Source organism: Babesia bigemina (genome assembly GCF_000981445.1).
Source record: "Babesia bigemina genome assembly Bbig001, chromosome : III".
Classification (NCBI taxonomy): domain Eukaryota; phylum Apicomplexa; class Aconoidasida; order Piroplasmida; family Babesiidae; genus Babesia; species Babesia bigemina.
This window is the reverse complement of record NC_027218.1, coordinates 1,941,751-1,953,588: the sequence shown is the minus strand read 5'-3', so window position 1 is coordinate 1,953,588 and position 11,838 is coordinate 1,941,751. Positions and strand designations below refer to the sequence as shown.

At 49.6% G+C, this 11,838-nt stretch overlaps 6 protein-coding genes across 6 annotated transcripts; 3 read left to right on the top strand and 3 right to left on the bottom strand.

Moving 5' to 3' along the window:
- Positions 1–121: 121 nt before the first annotated feature.
- On the top strand, positions 122–724 carry BBBOND_0307980 (Methylosome subunit pICln; the record flags this gene model as incomplete). Its single annotated transcript, XM_012913626.1, has 3 exons — positions 122–257; positions 296–600; positions 638–724. 3 exons carry the CDS (start codon positions 122–124, stop codon positions 722–724), a joined length of 528 nt encoding a protein of 175 aa, XP_012769080.1.
- Positions 725–817: 93 nt separating this feature from the next.
- BBBOND_0307970 (membrane protein, putative) lies at positions 818–2,052 on the bottom strand (the record flags this gene model as incomplete). Its single annotated transcript, XM_012913625.1, has 3 exons — positions 818–1,042; positions 1,078–1,741; positions 1,778–2,052. The coding sequence occupies 3 exons, from the start codon at positions 2,050–2,052 to the stop codon at positions 818–820; spliced, it is 1,164 nt and encodes a 387-aa protein (XP_012769079.1).
- A 304-nt stretch (positions 2,053–2,356) lies between these two features.
- Positions 2,357–3,871, bottom strand: BBBOND_0307960 (apurinic endonuclease (APN1) family protein, putative; the record flags this gene model as incomplete). The annotated part of the gene is made up of 7 exons (XM_012913624.1): positions 2,357–2,676; positions 2,713–2,752; positions 2,788–2,925; positions 2,964–3,013; positions 3,049–3,303; positions 3,486–3,620; positions 3,658–3,871. The coding sequence occupies 7 exons, from the start codon at positions 3,869–3,871 to the stop codon at positions 2,357–2,359; spliced, it is 1,152 nt and encodes a 383-aa protein (XP_012769078.1).
- A 251-nt stretch (positions 3,872–4,122) lies between these two features.
- On the bottom strand, positions 4,123–4,999 carry BBBOND_0307950 (translation initiation factor eIF-6 family protein, putative; the record flags this gene model as incomplete). The annotated part of the gene is made up of 4 exons (XM_012913623.1): positions 4,123–4,286; positions 4,322–4,714; positions 4,771–4,953; positions 4,990–4,999. The coding sequence occupies 4 exons, from the start codon at positions 4,997–4,999 to the stop codon at positions 4,123–4,125; spliced, it is 750 nt and encodes a 249-aa protein (XP_012769077.1).
- A 308-nt stretch (positions 5,000–5,307) lies between these two features.
- BBBOND_0307940 (DEAD/DEAH box helicase family protein, putative) lies at positions 5,308–6,747 on the top strand (the record flags this gene model as incomplete). Its single annotated transcript, XM_012913622.1, has 1 exon — positions 5,308–6,747. One exon carries the CDS (start codon positions 5,308–5,310, stop codon positions 6,745–6,747), a length of 1,440 nt encoding a protein of 479 aa, XP_012769076.1.
- A 127-nt stretch (positions 6,748–6,874) lies between these two features.
- BBBOND_0307930 (ThiF family protein, putative) lies at positions 6,875–10,266 on the top strand (the record flags this gene model as incomplete). Its single annotated transcript, XM_012913621.1, has 2 exons — positions 6,875–8,219; positions 8,255–10,266. 2 exons carry the CDS (start codon positions 6,875–6,877, stop codon positions 10,264–10,266), a joined length of 3,357 nt encoding a protein of 1,118 aa, XP_012769075.1.
- Between the last annotated feature and the right edge of the window lie 1,572 nt (positions 10,267–11,838).

Sequence of the window (11,838 nt, the reverse complement as noted above, 5' to 3'; positions counted from 1 at the left end):
GCCGCCGGGTGGTCGGTCCGAGGAATGCAATGTCACACCCGGCCCCCCAATCGGGAAATCGAACGGCGTAAATGGCCGTATAGATGCCAATGTTTCGTTGAAATTCCCGCTGGTATACAAAATGGCAACCTTCCAAGGCTACCAGAGAAATATCGAACGGAACGTCGACAACACGCCCATGCTCGACACCGCAAACAACGAACAGGTGCACGCCACGTACACCGACGTTATCCTGAAGTTTAACAACGAAAACCACGGTTAGTGTGGTCTGTGTCGTCGGTACAAAAGCGCGCAGGCAATGGAACGCTATACATAACGACTTCCAGGCTAGTCTGGATAGCCTGCGACACTTCCACGGTTTCCTACGCCTTCCCCTACCTGGGAATGGTGCTCCACGCCGTTTCAAAGGACAAGGCGCTCTGTGAGACGCCATGCGTATTCATACAACTCCAAGGAGACAGTGCCGACGACGAGGAGGGCGACATACCCGTAGTCATCCTAGCACCAGCACAGGCGGAACAGGTGGAAAACATCTTTGAGGGCATCTCGCAAATGAATTCGCTCATCGAGCCATTGGTCTCACAATCAGAGGACGAATCAGTTAGTATAGAAATGAGTGAGTGTCTAAAATGCGCAGGATGGCGACGAGGACTTCGATGAGGACAGTTATGACGAGGAAGATGCGGTTGAGGTTGATGAGCACGTACAAGAGCAGGACGAGTAAAAGGTGCCGATATAACGGCTGGACTGCAACACATTATCACACTTCATTGCTCTAACGGTGGCCTACGCAAAATGAGAGGGACCGGCACACAACTCACAGCCAGTAGTCCAAAATGTTGCTGCGCCCGCGGTCGAGGCGCTGCAGCTCCGCGTACTCGTCAGAAATTACGTCGCGATAGTCTTCGATGCCCTGTTCAAATGCATTTTGGACACGGAGGCGCGTGGGCCAGTGCACCTTTTCGAACAGCGAAACCATCAGGGCCCGATCGTGCTCCGGCACCATGGGAAGGAGCTGCCACGCGTTGGGCAGGCGGAACTCCTGATAAAAGTTGAACGTAAACATAGCACACCTACCAGCGCGTAGTCTGGTCGTACGTCCATGCAGTCCATCAGCTCCTCCAGCATTCCGTCCTCATCCCATTGGGGGAAGAGGCCCGGCGCCGTCGACTTGCCGTATTTGGCCTCGAGCCGCGGGTCCTTCTCGAGCAGCGGGCAACGCGACCAAAAGCGCGGCACCACGTAAAACTGAAGCGTGCCGCCACGTGCGTAGAAGATGCGCACCATGTCGGTGATGTCGCCCTCGAAGAACACCTCGCACAACGGCATCTTCACGTCGATCTTCACCTTCAGGATCTCCAGACGCTCCTTGGGAAAATGCTTGCGAACGCGCTTCACGAAAGACCTCAGGCGCTCGTCGTCCCGCTCGAGAAGCTCGCAGTAGTTGCCGCAGCTGGGACGGACTATCCAAAGTTTGGGCCGAACCGCCTTGGGGGTACCCGGATTAGTCGCTGCCATGTGCTTCAGATGGATTATGCGATTCTCTAGCTTCACTCGCCCTTCTGGGGACAGCCGATAGTTATAGGATGGCTTCCTCATGGCGGACACGTTGTGTGTCGTCTTGCCTAGCACGTATTCGTCCGCATTGTACTCCCCAAACAAAAAGTTGTCCGAGGGCTCCACATTGCGATTCTTTGCGATCTCTTCCATCACAATGTCCTGCCACCGCTCTTCGTCCTTCCTGCACGGAAATGGTCGCACTAGGCTCGAAATTTACTTGATGGCAGTGGAAGCTCCAACGTCGGCATAGTCGTCGAACTGGTGTTTGAACAGGTTCTTCTTTTTGCCCATACCAGCCGGATTCCCGGCAGGCGGGGAGCTGCTGAGCTCCCCGGAAGCTGTGCTACCTAAATACCGCCCGCATCGTCTAGGAAGGCTAGCGTCCAGGTGCGGCACGAACGCAGTGTGCAATAGACAATCCGCACGGGGATTCCTCGCCCACAGGGCGCAGGCTAAGATTAGAACGCGCAACACACTGTTACATGGATTCATAAACGCCGAATGCCACTGTGAATATGATGATACGAGTCCATGGGTGTATCATGAAAAGGTAACTGACACCTGAAAGTAATATTTAGGGCCTTAGGCAGGCCGCCTTAGCATAGTGGTATTGCGTTTGATTCGTAATCAAAAGGTCATGGGTTCGATCCCCATAGGCGGCTAACCTTATGCTCCACGGACAGGCACATACACATTCGGGGAGCACATTGCGGCGTAAAGAGTCTCATATGTGGGTCTATCTAGGTGGTGTGCCTGCGGCGAGCCGATGGTGACTCTTCGGGCGCCTGCGTACAGGTTACTCGGCAGCTTCGGATTTCTCTTCATTGAAAAGGCCGTACATCGCCTTCACCTCCTGCTTGTAAATAGTTTCGTCGCCGTGGATGTCGGGGGTCTCGAGGATGATGGGCATGTTGCGGAAGTATCCGCTGTTAGCAATGAACTCGAAGGTTTCGCGGGTAAGCTTCCCGATGCCGATGTTCTCGTGGCGGTCCAGTCCGCTGCCCAGGTCGGACTTGCAGTCGTTGAGATGGACTGCAACCAGGTAATTCAGGCCCACAATCTTGTCGAACGACTTCATCACCTCCTCGAATTTGGTCTTTGTGCGGATGTCGTAGCCTGAACGACATGGCAGCAGGGATATGGTTAACTAACCTGCGGCGAAAAGGTGGCACGTGTCCAAACATACGGCAATCTGAGGATATATTACGCGCAAAAATGCCTGCTTACCCTCTCCTTGTTCTCGACTAAATTGATGATGTCGCGGAGGTCCTCGAAGGTGGAGCCGATCACGTTCTTCTGACCTGCGGCATTCTCCAAAACGATCTTGGCAGAGCTCGTCTCCTTCATTGCCATATTGATGCAATTCTGTGAACACGTTACTGGCACACAGACAAAACACATACCGCTATGTTGCTGATGCCCTCGGACTTGTCGCACATGCCGACGGTGGACCCTGCAGGACGTTATCAACTTAAATACCGGACGTACCCGGGTGGAAGTTGTACAGAGTTATTCCGAGTTTCTCGCAACGCTGGATGTCATCCACGAAATGCTCGTACGACTTCTTCCGCTTCTCGGGATCGGGGTTGGCAATGTTGATTAGGTAGGAGCCGTGGGGAAGAACGTAACGCAAGTCGTAGTTGCACTTCTCTATGTTCTCCGCAAACTTCTTAATACTTTTGTCCGACAAGGGGGGGCTGTCCCATCGACGTTGGTTTTTGAGAAAGAGCGCAAATGCCTGACCTGCAGTGTATGTTAACAATGGAGTCAACACATTCCTCAAATTCCAAAAAAACTTGTAACCATTTTTAAGTGTACAAAGATGTTATATAATCAAACGCGGCTGAATTGCTATGCGGAAAAAATCACAACCTTAGACACTACCAAAAACAAACTGAGGAACACCAGTCAAAATCTGTACCCACCGCAAGTGTTGTATGCATTAAGCACCGCGAAATCGGGGCCGCCGGCAGTAGACACGTGAGCGCCGATGTATAGTCCTGATCGCTTGCTAGCGGCAGCAATCTCAGCGAACGCTGCTGCTCTGTCCTCATTAGGGTCTGCGTACACTTGTAGGACAAGATCGATCTATCATACCGAGCTTAGGCAGGGTCACCCAGGGAACCGCCTTCTCGCCGGCAGCCTTGAAAGAGAGCTTGGTTTGCACGGCCTTTTTGGGTGCTTTCTTTTCTATGCCAGTCTTCTTTGTCTTCAGGGCGGAAGGCTTGCTGGGCGAGGGTGTTTCGCCTTCCGGTACATCGACGAGGCTGTCCGTCGTTGACGCGGCTTCCAGATTGCTTATGGCGCACATTGTGGAGATGGAGCGATTATACCGACACAAGGAAGACGGGGAGAGTGTAGAGCGGCTCACGCAGAACGCGCGTGAGTACCTGCTAGGCACGCGAAGCGCACGACCGGTGACCTCAACCAAAGGAAAAAGTACGCTAAGTAAAAATATTGTCGGCCTTGTTCTCATCAAACGTATCTAATGAGCGCACCGTGCCAACATCATCGGAGGCGACGTGGTTGCAGCAGCACAAGCGAGCCGGCTAGACACCGATATCAAATCAACGTGTCGATCAACGCGTTGCGTAGCGTGTGTGAGTCGGTGACCGAAGAGTCCAGCTCCGTTGGACGCGACAGCTGGAAAATGCGCTCCACCGTCGCAATCTCCGTGGCAGTTGTAGACATTCCACAAAACGCTACCCAGTCGTTTGCAATCAGTCCTGAACAGCCATGAAACGACAAATGTGCCACCAACCTCCGCCAATCACGTCCGAACCCCGGTTTATCGTCCCGGAGGTCAGGGGAATCTGAAGCAGCTGCGACAGCTCCTCCATCTCGTCGGTGGTGGTCTTCACGTGAACCAGACCTCCCTTGTTCTGGAAACGGCAATAACTCCCGATCAGCGCGTTCCCTGCGATAGAACTGCGGAACACCTCGATTCCCAGCACGTCCTCCACGATCTCCTCGGTCTCCTTGTCCATGTCCACGTGGATGAGACCCACATAGTCGTTGCACGTAATCACGTTCCCTAGGGCCGACAGGCGGTCGTCTATGCGCCGAATTTCTACCGCATCTGGCAGCGAATTGCGCAGGTGGCGCAGCTCGGTGTCGGTGCAAATGCTCGAGACAAGGAGACCCTTGCGGTTTCCTGGACAACATGAATACGGACAGGCGGTTATAACGGCTATTGTGAACTCAACCTACCAACTGAAACACTCCCGACGACACGGGTGCCGCCTATGGTCGTGTGGACCACCGGGATCTGCGGCAAAAGCTCCGCCTCGAACACGCTTGCGAAATTGCACGAACTACCCAACGTCACAAGCGCGTAGGAGTTAGTAAGTGTGGCAAACACACCAACTTCGTTACTGTTCTCGTACTGAGTCCCTGAAAAACCGTGACTTGACACCGCGCAAAACTCACTTATCGCCATGGTGAAAAACTGGCTCCAGAAACACACCACAGACGCGCATAAAACAGAATCCAATACGATCTGGAAAAAAGTGGTCGCCTATGTCGGTAGGGTGAAATTACATTTTGTGATGAGCCGAGCCGCGGGTATGGAAGGCACAAGCAACGGCGATCACCTCAGGCAGAAATTATCGCAGATGGGTACACATCAACAAATGACGTCAAATTACGTCAATATGTGGTCATAAGCGAGGCGTAATTCGCGGTTATTATAGCTCATCATGCCCAGCAGGCAGGAGCGATGAGGCTCGTACGCAGCAGTGATCAACCATGGGACAAGACAAGGTCAAACGTGACGTCCAAGAGCAGGAAGCGTCAAGCTGGGTTCTGGAAGATGTCAACAGCAAACCGTTGCAACTTGTAGCCGAGGTCAAGCCACGCAAGAAACTACATGTACACAAAGAAGCAAAGGTGTCTAACACCGACGAGGAAAAGCTGGTTGTACATGATGCGAAGGTTGTTGGCAAGACTTTCAAGGAACTTGGGGTTCCGGAGTGGCTTATAGATTTGGCAGCCAGCCTCAGAATCACCACGCCGACCAAAATCCAAGAGCTGTGCTTACCAGCGGCGCTCAAGGGCGATAACGTTATAGGCTGTGCGCAGACCGGAACGGGTAAAACAATATGCTTCTGTTGGCCCATACTTATCGCACTATCCAAAGATCCCTACGGGGTATTCGGCCTCGTACTCACAGGATCAAGGGAGCTCGCATTCCAGATCGGAGACCAGTTCAACATATTTGGGGTTCAGATGAACATCAAGATATGCGTGTGCGTGGGAGGTGTGGACATCGTGCAGCAGTCGCTGGAACTCGAAGCGCGGCCGCACGTCGTCATAGCCACTCCAGGCAGGTTGGCCGAGCAGGTGGACGTGAAGGAACGCAATATCGCAAAAGTATTTGCAAAGGTCAAGTACTTAGTGTTTGACGAGGCAGATATACTGCTGCACCAGTCATTCGAGGCACCTTTGCAAAAGGTCATCAGCTGCCTCCCCTCGACCAAGGAAGGGAGGATTACGTATCTCTTCTCAGCCACCATAACAAAGGCTATACGAGCGCTATGTGACTCATTCAAGGGTGTTCAGTTTCACTTCTTCGACGTCACAAAGGGTCAGGAGGCTTCGTTCCGGGATCTGGAACTCAAACAACACTACCTCTTCCTACCGCAGCATGTACACCTGCCGTACCTCGTGCACATCCTTCAGACGCAACTGCTGGAAAACGAAACGGACCAGGGGATCATATTCACAGCTACCAAACGGCGATGCCAACTTGTGGCGGTAGCTCTGGATCTCTTGGATTTCAAGGCCACGTGTATACACTCGCTCATGAAACAACGGAAGAGAAACGCCTGCCTCGCAAAGTTCAGAACTGGTGTCTCCAAAATCCTAGTTGCCACAGACCTGGTTGCGAGAGGTATTGACATCCAGGCGGTCTCGTTTGTCGTCAATCTCGACTTCCCGGGAACCACGGAGGATTACATACACAGGGTCGGGAGAACGGCAAGATCAGGGAAGAGCGGCGTGGCAATTTCGTTTATAGACGAAGATGATGTGGAGAAGCTAAAGAAAGTGGAAGAGGATGCAAAAGTCACGCTCACAAAGCTGGAGGTCGACGACAGCCAAGCAGTGAAACTGCTAAACAAGGTCTCAATAGCCACACAACGAGCCAGAGTGTACCTGCAAGAAAATAACTATTTGCAGGACAAATAGACAGTTTATTTTTAAATGAAGCTGTTAGCTGCGTTGCAGCGTGCTTACGGTGTAGTGTGTACGACCTTCCATCCGTTACTAAACATGTAAATCGACATGTAAATGTGTAAATATGTAGTACATAGCGATGATTCTGTTTCCGCCAGTTGTAAGGCGTGTAGATAACGTAACAGCGCCGCCAACCTTGTTATCTCTAACTTTGAGGTTATGGGTTGCAACAGCCGTCATTTCGGCGGTCCATGCCGGTAGATGGAACAGAAGACCGTTTGAAAAACAGTTGTCAGCCCATTTCGGCGGGGGAAGGTTGTGTAGCATCAATCATCGCAGTTGCAAAGATGTACCGGCCGCTCCGGGGTGTCCACCGCGTCAATTGGAGCAAATCAAACAAAATGACGGGTACAATAGCAGATTCTCAAGAGTCTCTATGGTTGTCAGCGACGAAGGGGTGGAATCACTTCGTCAATCAAGGGTACTGCTGGTCGGAGCCTCCAAAGTTTCTTCAGAGATCATTACACACCTTCTCAGGTCAGGTGTAGGTGCCGTGGAGATTTGGGACGCCGAATCCGGGCGCTCTAAAGATGTAGTATCACAGGCGTTACTCTTACAACCTGATGCAAACTTGAAACTACTGGAGAAGGAGCCTGATTATGATAAGTTGTGCCACCATGCAGTTATCTTTGTGGACCAGTCCGTACACAAGGCAATAGAGGTAAACAAAGTTGCAAGGAACAAAAAGAAGTTCATATACGTGACTTCAATAGGTGTGTATGGCCTAGTGCTGTCTGATTTTGGTGACCAACACCGAGTTCAGGCAACCTCGGACATGCAAAATGCAGAGCATCAAGCCACCTTGTCTACCGGCGGCGAACACTCTGCCATAGACGTATCGGCAGATAAGGATATATTGCAGTATGCGCCAGGTGATATTATACGCATATCCTTGCCAAAGTATCTCATGCATGACAATGAAGGCGACGCCATCGACACGGACAGGCTTATTATTGACACCCAGGTACTTAAGGTAGAACCGATCAGCGATCAAGCTATTAAAATTTTCATTAATGCGGATACAAGGGGGTGGCCCAAATGTGGATTCTACGTTCGAAAGCTGCATACGCCAACCACCTTTCGATTCGTTGCATTGGGGAACTTGGTTAAAGGATTGTTCGGAACGAAACCCGGATTGTGGGAATCATTCTTGCGTTTGTTTCGCGAAAACACCATAAGTCCTGCGCGACTAGTTATAGCTCCTGCTGAAGAAAATGCATTTAATGAGAAGGTCGCCGCCGTCGCAGCAGCTCTTATGGCGGCGCAGGGGAGTCGGACGCAGCCAACGGGTGACAACGAAGAAGTGAATGATACTTGGTTCGCTGAATCCTGCAAGATGCTCTACCCTAATGTGGATGAGCGCGTGATTAAAACGTTTTCAACACTGAGGCATATTGAGGCACCAGCCATCGTCACACTACTGGGTGAGTTTAACACAAATCATTTACAATATGCGCAGGGTCACTGGCAGCACAGGAGGCGATTAAGGGGTTGACTTCCATGTTTACACCCGCAGACGTAATAGTGGTAGACAGAAGCGATATATTTCCCAAAAATGGGGTGGGTATATCTATTGGGGATGCGAAGGCACACATACAACTACCCAACAAGTGCGGATATTTATTAGTAGGGGCAGGGGCACTTGGGTGTGAATATCTCAAAATGCTAGCCCGTATGGGTGTGGAGCATGTAACTGTCCTGGACGACGATGTGGTAGATGTTTCCAATCTGACACGGCAAAACCTTTTCACACTGGCGGATGTCGGAAGCAACAAAGCTGAGGCAGCTGTAAAGAATCTGCAACGTATCACGAACCGTAGTCTTCCAAATTACACCCCAAAGGGCATCGCATTCACAGAGAAATTCCGAATGGCATCGAACTCCTCAGTCAAAAACACAATTTTCTTGTCCGCAGTGGATAATATACATGCAAGGTTGCTTATGGATAACTATGCCGTGGAGAATTCGCACATTTTTGTAGAGGCTGGGATACATGGCATGCAGTGCAGCACGTTCATATCCGTGCCATATTTTACTGAAACGTATAGCTCAACTGTTGGGTCGGAAGCCTCCTTAGACGCCGGTGCCAGCTGCTCCGTAAAAGGGGTACCTAAGACCATAGAGGATGCTGTGTTCTACGCTATTGAGCTATATTCGTGGCTATTTAAAGAGCAGCATGATGTATTTTACAAATTCTACATCAACCCCCTGGGTACCATCAGATCTGCTTTGCAGTTGGGAGAAAAGCACTTCGTAAACGTCATCGAATCGATAGTGGGCAATTCCCAACTTCTATCATCCACAATAACACCTCATGAGTGGGCTTCAAAAGCGTATGCGGCGCATTTCAAGTTGGATCTTCCCCTAAAGAAGATGTTAATCGATGCCATGGCCAACGTTAAAAGGCGTGCCATGCGTTCTGTGAGGTTATGCCCACGTAGACAGCTTGATTACCCAAATACACTTATGAAAAGCGCAGTAAGCATCATCGAATCTCACTTTAAGGCGATGAAAATACCGATAAATGACCGAAAATTCATCATGTGCGTTGATGCTGTAAAAAGGCTTTTTGCTGATGTCGGCGTGACTAAATTGTTGCGCCAGGAAGGCAAACTGGAGTTGCAGCCATTATCATTCAACGAAAATGATGGAAGTGATCGCATGTACCTCTTCGCAGCCAGCAATATGCGAGCGTACAATTTTGGTATTGGCCAAAAGGACATGTCCACTATTGTAAAAATGGCTAAGCGTATTGTACCTGCGATTTCCACAACTGTTGGCATAGCTGCATCTATGGCTATGCTAGAAGTTTATAAGGCTATTCCTTTAATCGATGACGTGCCGGTGAAGGACGGGCAAGTTCCGTGGGGCATGTTAAGCAAAGAGACTATTAAGGAAAGCAATATATCATATGCGAAGTCAGACGGTCATCTTTGGTTTGCCGTTGATCACAACAGCTCTGGCCTTTTGGCCTTATCCAAAATAGTAGCGTCTTTGAGGTTAGTTGATTACCAGCGAAACAAGAATATACAACACGGGCTTCGTAATCATTTTTTCAATCTCAGCATAATGAAGTACATAGCAAACCATGCAAACTTTCCCGAGTTGAGCGAAGTCAGCAGTGAAATGGCGCTGCTTAAGGGTGTGGTATTTTCTGCGTGGGACTACATCACCATTCAAAAGATGGCAGTCGCGCCAACTCTAACTAACGCGATTCGACTACCAATTGAGGAGAAAGAGCATCGGAAATTAACACTTGGTGACTTGGTGTTTCTCGTTGAGAAATTGTTTGATGCGAAGTCGGATGCAGTTTACGGCTTCGGCACTTTTGTCACGTTGTCAGAAGGAAATCTACATGAATCAGTTCAAGATGTATTTCATATTCGTGACGCATCTGTGTTACGAGTGATAGCGAGAGACAGTAAGACTCAGCAACCGACAGATCTCCCTCACATAATATATAGACCTTGATTATGAAAATTTTTTTTTCCGTCGTTAATCTGCGTTTTGTGTGATATTTGGATACTTGCGTCAGGCAGGTGTTTGATTTTACCATGGCAGCGCCGCACGCTGCTGTCTGGCTTGCGGGTTTCATGTCGTGCTGGTGACAAGCGTAATTGGTGGCATCCATGCGGGCATCCATCCTGTTCGTCAACAATCGTCATTCACACGGTAGTAATGAAATCTGGGAGTCACATCCTTTAACAAAGAAATACCACCTCTAATCCTGTTTGGTACGTGAACGCCCTCTCTCCGAGCTTCAACAGTTCCTTGGACATCCTCATATTGCAAGTCTCCATCTCCACCAAATTTCCTTCGTTTGTTGTTTCTATTCCCGGGCTAGTGACACTATTCCTCTGTAGCCCTGCCAGTATTGTGTCCCGTTTGTTGTATGCCTTGAGTTGCAGAGAGGTAACACCTTGTACGACAGTGCCGCTGCGTGACCATTGAGGGCGCTATACTGTCTACCATACAGATCGAGAACTACTACGCCAAGTAATACTGAACCCACATTTGGTAACTCATATTGCAATTAGGCAATTTAATTGTCAGTTCATGTTGGTCGTTATGTTGGTTTGTGTCTCCAGTGGTATCATAGTTGTTTGTTGACATTGCTGTCGTTGTAAATCCAATAACACATTTACGTGTTAATAATTTAGGCGTGAAGTATTGTGCCTGCGTACTAAACTTGAAGGAACTTACGTCTCACCAAGTCTTGGTCATTCGGTTGGTCCTGTGTAAGTACGAGAGGTGAGACACAGACATCTCCATGTACGGTCACAATTCCAAAAACTGACAACGCCTTTGATACGTCACAATGAGTAATACCTGGTAGATAGAATTGGACGGCACTGATTTCACAAATGTTGGTGAGCGACCACCATTCGGTATTTGGCCGTGTCGAACAATGGGTTGCGAAACACACGCCTACTGCCTTCACTCATCGTCACGTGCTCACGGTACACTCTATAAGATGTTATGTGATGTTGCGGTAAGCCATATTGGTAAACGCGAACCGCAACTGTATTGGTGTTACCGGACTCAGTAACAGCCCACAGGTTGATGGGATGGGCGACAACAACCCCCTCTAATTTCGCATGTTGGCATCTTAATCAGTAATATGATGACAAAAATGTTGGAGAAGGGGTGAGTTACAGATGTAGGTGAATGGCTTTCAGGAACTCTCAGTTGAATCGGGTGACTGATCTCATCGTGGCTGCGATATTAGACCTTACGTCACATAAAGTCGTGTCGCGCTTCAATAGTGACTATATAGAGATGATGATCATACATGTGGTTGAGTGCCAACAAATGGAGTTGGGTGGTTAATCGAAGTGCGAAGCGTTGGTAAGTGGATGTCTCCAAGCCCACAACAGGTGGGAGCTGAGTAAAGCGTGACGCATTCAAGGATATAGCAGTGTGGAGTTAGAGACGTGGCGCTGTTTCAAAGGTAACTAATTTGATGCATTACTCTAAGTTTGAATTTACAACATCAAAAACATAATGTAGACATGAATGTGGGGTAGGCTCATCAGTCTAACT